This window comes from Arachis duranensis, chromosome 7 (assembly GCF_000817695.3).
Source record: "Arachis duranensis cultivar V14167 chromosome 7, aradu.V14167.gnm2.J7QH, whole genome shotgun sequence".
In the NCBI taxonomy this organism is placed as follows: domain Eukaryota; kingdom Viridiplantae; phylum Streptophyta; class Magnoliopsida; order Fabales; family Fabaceae; genus Arachis; species Arachis duranensis.
The window spans coordinates 15,284,929-15,292,532 of record NC_029778.3 but is presented as its reverse complement, the minus strand read 5'-3'; the positions used below and the strand labels follow the sequence as shown (position 1 = coordinate 15,292,532).

Below are 7,604 nucleotides of genomic sequence, written 5' to 3'. Positions count from 1 at the left end.
GATAGAACAAATATTTGATATTGATGCAATAAATATGATTGATAATATTTAATTTGTTTTATAATAATTAAAAAAATTATTGTATTAAATGTTTTTTTGTGTGTGTGAGTTGTATTACCTGGCAAGTCCCATGGTTCACACTTGTAGAGATCAACTTCAGCAATGATCTCCAACTCAATCTTACGGCCATTGATCTTCCTTTTGAGGTAATAAGCAACAAGTTCTTCATCAGTTGGATGGAACCTGAAACCTGGGGGTAATGAAACTGGTGCCATATGTTCTCTCTATATATAATTTGAATCCGAATGACCTAATTAGCTTTGGACCTCCTTCTTCCTCTTATAAACAAAAGTACAAAGTATAACTGAAAAAACAAACAGATTTCACAAAGCTTCAGTTCCAACTTCCAAGTGATAATCATCAACAAAATAATAGTACTATGAATACAAAAACGAAACCCTAGCATGCATACAAAATCATGCATCCTACAAGAACCATATATATATATATATAGTATTATTAGCAAATTAAAATCAAAACAAACATAAGCTTTGTGTATGACAAGCATATATTATATAGTTATAATTAATAGAGATAATAATAATTGAGGACAAAATAGAGAGAGACCTCAATTGGGGAAGAAGAAGATCCAAAGGTAGAAAGTGTGGGAGAGGCTAAGGAGAGAATAGATGAAAGAGCAAAAGAGGAGAGGGGGGTTGGAATGTGGGGTTTGCTTGGGGTTTTGATAAAGAGGACAAAAAGAGAAGAGAGAGAATATTGAGGGGCAAAATTTAAAAATAAAAAAATAAATAAAGCTAACATTGTTGTGCTACAGTCTCACACCTCTTTCTTTTTCTTTTCTCTTTTAAGTACTTTTTTACATTTTTTTTTTGGATCAAATGGATGGATTCCTATTATCTTTGCCATCAAGATTGAATATGAAATTAATTAATATTATAATGTTTATTATTATTATTATTATATATGTTCCAAGCCATTGATCCTATGCTTCTTGTTTAATTTGTTCTTTCTTGGATTCTGGGCCTATCCATGTGGCAAGCCCCTATTCTTTGGAAGAAGAAGAACATTAACGTGACCAATCTGAAGGATACCAACTTTGGCGGCTGTTCTTAACTGAACAAACGGTCCTTTCACATTTCTTTTATTGTCATCATTCATTCTTTTAGCTTTAATTATCTTCTTTGAAGCAATGAATGATTTGTGAATGAATAAGTATAAAAAATTAATTTTTAACTAATTAATATTAACTAAATATTTTTTAAATATTTAAATTAAAAATTAAGATAAAAAATTTAAAAATTAGTTAAAAAAATTAATTTTTAATTAAGTTTTAATATGTATATACAAAAAAAAATTCAGTAATTAGTCATGACTTATGATAGAAAAGCATATTTGATATTATAAACTTTTTTATTCTACTATTGTAAATAAATTTAATATTTTTTTCTACTTCAAAGAATAAAATACTAACAATTTTAATCATATAAAAAGTAAAATTACATTTTAAAAGACATGTTTAGTTTAACACAAGTATGAGACATTGATTCTGTTAAAAAATTGTCCTATATGGCAAAAATTATTATTTTCTTGGCAACTTCTTTCCTCTTCATTTTCTTTAATATCATCACCAAATATCACTATTCTACTTGTCTGTGTATTCTCTCGAGCAACATACCATGGTTAATACTTAATAACTAGGAATCTTCTCACAAGCCTTCTAACAAATAAATAATGAATGCAATCATCTTTCAGATGTCCCTTATTCACACATGAGCTTCAACCATTTCATGGAGAGTAAATTTTACAATTCATTTTAAAAACATATACCAAGGAACAGCTTCAAAGAAACATCACCCCGTTTATACTGTACACCAAAGACAAAGTAATTGATGAAGGCAGAACAATAAACATGTAGAGAACTGTTTATCTAGTTTGTATTGATAGGCAGGGTGAACACGAAGAAAAGATTGAGTCAATTTGAAATTTTCAATCAGGAGGATACGAGGTGTGTCTTATGCAATAGGGATGTTGAGCAGGTCTATCACTTGTTTTTTGGATGTGGTTTTGCCTGGCAGGTGTGGAATGCTTGGATATCTGCGTTTGGTCGGTCATGATCTCTCCCAGAATTGATGAAGGACCACTTTTTAAGTTGGACAGAAGAGCCGTGTAGGAAGGAGGAACGCAAGCAGCGATTGAGATGTTTCTGTGCAATCATCTGGAATATTTGGCTGGAAAGAAATAGGAGGATCTTTCAGAATGAAATAAAAGGTGTTGAAGAGATATCATAAGGATGTCCGTGCTCGGCATTAAAGAGTGGGAAGGTGTGAGCTTTTCGTATTGTTGATAGCTATGCTGGAGACGACAATGGAGAGCTTCTTTTATTGTGTCTGTTCTAGGTGTTGTTTGTCTGTTTGTTTTTAATTTTGTTCCACTCTATTGTGTTGAGCTCCTTTATTTCCAAAAAAAAAAAAACATGTAGAGAACAACCAATATGACCATTTATGTACGTTTACAACCCAATTAAATAACTTTTAAAAAAAGAGCCACTCAAATAAAGACGCTGAAAACATCTTTTTATAAAGATATTTTTTAATAATTAAAATTTAACACATATAATCGATTAAATCATGTTATTTCATCAAAATTAGGCTAGACAAATTAATTTGACCGAAAAATGGTGAATCAAATTTTGACCTAGTCTAAATTAATATTATTTTTTATAGAAATGACTACAATACCCTAATATAAAAAATGACTAAAATACTTCTATTATATATATATAATAAGAGTATTTTAATCATTCTCTATAATAAGAGTATTGTAGTAATTTTTTATAAAAAAAAATAATATTAATTTAGACTAGTTTAAGATTTGATTCACCATTTTTTTGGTTAAATCAATTTGTCTAGCCTAATTTTGACAAAAATAACATGATTTAATCGATTATATATGTTAAATTTTAATTACTAAAAAACATCTTTAAAAAAAGACGTTTTAGGCGTCTTTATATGAGTGGCTTCCTTAAAAAAATTGACATTCTTCTCTTTTTTGATATATTTAAATGATACTCATATTTTTTTGTTTTTAAAATTAATTATATTAATAATAAGAGTTAAGTACGATTTCGGTCCTTAAGGTATAGGCTGAAAATTTTTTTCGTTCCTAACATTTTTTTGTATACAAAATCATTCCTAAGGTTTTAAATCAAGTTTTAAAATCGTCCTTTTAAATTAAATTTTAAAATTTTGAATTAAATTACCCATAATAAAAAAAATTATAAAATAAAAAAATAAGAGAAAGAGAGTGTTTCTGCTCTTACGAAGGGGAAAGAGAAGAAAAAGAAGAAGTTATCCACGATCCATCTCTATTTCCATTTTCGCCACCAAAAATTTAAAACTAAATTAAAGTTTAGGGAAACCAAGTTAAATTTTAAGGATCATTTTGTATGAAAAAAAGGTTAAAGACAAAATTTTTTTTCGATTTATACCTTAATCCTAATAATAAATATATAATTTATATCTTAAAATTTGAATAAATCAGATAAGTTATAAAAAAATTATAAATTAAATATTTTTATAACAAGTTAAAATATTTATATTACGGGATTCAAGTATTTTTGTAATAAGTCCAATTAAGTTGACATAAAGCCAACCAAAAAATGCGTGCATTCGTCACTTCTTTTTTTTGTTTGTGCTTCTTTTACACAAAAATTGTTATCGAAAAACATAAAAATTTATTAATATAACATATAATTTTTTTCATATAACACAATTTTTTGTGTATAACACCTAACTTATTGATATAGTATAAAAAATTTTACACATTAATAGCACAAAAAATTTTGGACACACAGAACAATTTTATACAAATGTATTTTGTTAGTTTGGTAATTTAATGTTCTAAACATGTAATTTTTTAAAAGGAAAAGCTCTGCATACAAGCCATATGCTTTACAAGTTCATTAAACAATAAAATCAAATTACGCGCTGCTCCACGTACGACGCACTACATCCCTTCTTCTTCTCTTTCTTTTTCGATCGTTCTTTTCTCCTCCTTTCTCACTGGTTTGTTCTTCGTCGTTGACGTTAGTTCCTCCACATACTGTTACGGCACGTTTTCATTGCACCTTCTTCTTCTTCTTGGTGTACGTTCTTCTTCCTCTTCCTCTTCTTCTTCTTCTTTTCTTTTATTTCTTTCCTTCTCTTTCTCCTTCTTCATTTACGTGCTTTTCTCTCTGTTTTCTTTCTTCGTTATTCTCGATTTCTATTATTTTTTGACATCAAGCTCTGAAATCGTTTTGAAGAAGTAACAGAAAATACACCCAAAGGATTTAAGAAAATACACCCAAAGGATTTAAAGAAATACACCCAAAATTATGCATAATTCAGAACTCTTTCTCTTTCTCCTCCTCATCTTCTGCTGTTTCTTCTTCTTCAAAGACGATTTTACCATGAAAAATCGAAAAAAAACGAGAAAACAGAGAGAAAAGACGTAAATGAAGAAGAAGAAGAAGAAGAAGAAGAAGAGGAAAACGAGGAAGAAGAACGTGCAGAAACGAAAGAAAAGGAGAAGAAGAAGAGTAAGAGGAAGAAGAACGTGCAGCAAGAAGAATAAGAAGAATTTCAGAAACCATGAAAATCGATAAAAAAAACGAAGAAGAAGAAGAAGAAGAAGAAGAGGAAGAGGAAGAGGAAGAGGAAGAAGAAGAAGAAGACGAAGACGAAGAAGAAGAAGAAGAGGAGGAGGAGAAGAAGAAGAAGAAGAAGACGAAGAAGAAGAAGAAGAAGAAGAAGAACCATTTGAGTGGGGCGCGTGTAGTTACGCTCCATTCAAAATGAGTTAATGCGCGTGTTAATGAAGTTTGGGCTGATAACTTGTAAAACTTGTACGGCCTTTTTACTTGTATGTGTAGCAGGCCCCTTTTTTAAAATTTTTTGTGTTATACACTAAATTTTTTGTGATATAGATATTTTGTTAGTTAAATATTAATGTTCTATTTTTTTTAAAATTTCAAATATTCTGCATCAAATTTTTGTGAGCACTTTTGCAGAACATATATAAAGTAAAAAAAGGAAAAAAATAAGAAAAGAAGGATACAATGAGGGCGGAAAAGAAATCAAATAAGAAAAGAAGGATAGGACGACGACGGTGTTATTGAAGAAGAAACGCATAAAAAAAAGTACAAAAAAAAGAAAGAAAAAAAAATAAGATATACATATATGACTTAGTTGAGGCTTGATTAGTAAAATATTTAACCGCGTAACGTTATTGTTTATATTGTTAGAAGAATATCATTTAGGTCAAGAGTGAGGCGTGTAATTTTCTTTATAAAAAATGAACAGGAAATTTTGCATAGCTACAAAGCAAAAAAATAAAAAAAATAAAAAAATAAAAAAATAAAACAAAAGCAAAGGAAGCATCGTTGTTGGGAGCTTGAACCGCAACGGCGTTGCTGAGTGGATCGGAAACAGGGATGGCCATCGTTCTATTTATGAACCTACACACTATTTAGTACTCTTATATATAAACCACAATAGAGGCACACCCTTTATTTTACACACTTCTGTCTTCTCTGTTTATCAATTTATTAATTAATTCGTGATTTGATTTGCGGTAGAACAGCTACCTACATACACTGTAGTAGGTAGTGTAGTGGTATTGGATTATGCTGTGAAAAAAACTATTGGGTAAAAATTAAAAATAAATGTCACCAAAATTAATATAAAATAATAATATATATTAAAATTAAATAAATTATATATGTATTATATAAGAATATATAAAATTAATTTTAGTGTGAATATATTATTTTTAATAACATAATAATTTTGCTATGTAGGTCGGTTTTTTAACGAAACTAACACCTGTTTGATTGGATAGTTTATCGAACAAAAGTTATTTTTTTATGGGATATAATGTCATTTTAAAAAGGATTATTAGTGATGGAGAAAAAAATAGTTTATTTTAATATAATATGATATAATATATGAAGAAAACTTAGAACATAAGACAAGCATTTAAAAGCTGATCTCAAAGATTAACTTATTATATTAAGCATATTCTTTCCTACGTCATGTTATTTTCTTAGCCTAATTCTTCTTCGTATCGATGTTGTCATGTGTTACTTGTTAAATATAAAATATTCGTAGAAGATGTCTGTTGATTTATTTAAATTTCTGAGATAAATAATTTTATATTAATAATATTAAAATTTTTATAACAAAAAATTTAAAATTTTTATTTTATTGTTTCTAAAACAAGGTTAAAGTGCTAAAAAAATTGTGCATACACAATTTATATTTTGGTACGATTGTATGATGATAAAAATTCACATGTAATGATGTTTACGTGAGGTTATATTATTAATTAAAATTTTATAATTAATTTATTATATATTTTTAATTTTATAATTAAAATATTAGTACATATTATTTTTTCATTACAATTGAAATCAAATCTTTTTTTAAAAATTAAAGAGTTCTACTCTCCTCTCTATTAATTTTATAAGCAAAATGTGCTATATGTCACTCCTTCATTACAATCAAAATCAAATTTTTTTCCTCCAAAATTAAAGAGTTCTTCAATTTTCCCTACTAATTTTACAACCAAAATATGCTACATATCATTTTCTCATTGTAATTGAAATCAAATCTTTTCTTCCAAAATTAAAGAATTCTCCCATCTTCTCTCTCCCTTTATTTATCTCTCTCATTCTTTCATCCACTCTATCTCTTTTAAATATCATTATCAATGACTAATTACAAATTTAACAATTAAAATGTGCAATATGACATTCTTTAATTGTATTAAAATCAAAATTAAAATATTGAAATACTTTTCTACATAAAAATATAACTAAAATGGTTATTATTTTATTTTTTATCTATAATGATCTTAATCTTTTTATTATCTCTTAAAATTTTTTAAAAAATAGATTAATTTTATAAATTTTTTGAATCATTAATCTAGCTACAATATTAAAATAAAAATTAATATAATTTTAAAAAATTTATATTTTCGTAAGATTATTAAAAAAAATAATATACTAAACAATCATTTTATAGCTTACATACAAATACTATACTAAACAACAGCTGATTCTTCATTATTTACATAATTAACCAGCAGTGATCTCTGCAAGTAAAAAAGACGTAGTTGGGTTAGGGTTAGCCCTGAATGCAGAATGCGTATGGATGGCAGTGGCACATGTAAAGAGGGGCCCACGTGGGCCCTGCTTTTGCCACGTGAAGCAGTGAAGTCATCCACGTGGCATGGCAGGATCACTTCTAAGTTCTAACTTATCTCAATGCTTTGCTTTCCCTTTCATGAATCCATCTTTTGGTGCTTTTCTCCTTTATGAGTTTATGCCTCAATTCCTTTCCTTTTTCTTCCTCTACGACTCTTCTCAATTATTTTCTTTATTTTCTATCTCTCTACCTAGCTATGTGCTTGCAGATCAAACAATATGAAACTCAATCACTAATTGGCGGCTTAATTTTTCCTTCATATATATACATATATACTAGAATGATATTTATGCATTAAAATTAATTATTATGTATTTATATAAATTTTTAATAACA

At 27.8% G+C, this 7,604-nt stretch overlaps 1 protein-coding gene across 2 annotated transcripts in view; it reads right to left on the bottom strand.

Annotated features, from left to right (window-relative positions):
• Positions 1-707, bottom strand: part of LOC107458092 (NAC domain-containing protein 54) — a 5,906-nt gene extending 5,199 nt beyond the window's left edge. For both annotated transcript variants that reach the window (XM_016076307.3, XM_052252208.1), the window contains exons 1-2: positions 628-707; positions 119-364 (exon numbers count right to left, since the gene is read on the bottom strand). In XM_016076307.3, coding sequence (XP_015931793.1) covers positions 119-275 — 157 coding nt within the window. In that variant the 5' untranslated portion in view covers positions 276-364; positions 628-707. The remainder of the gene's footprint in view (positions 1-118; positions 365-627) is intronic.
• Positions 708-7,604: the final 6,897 nt, after the last annotated feature.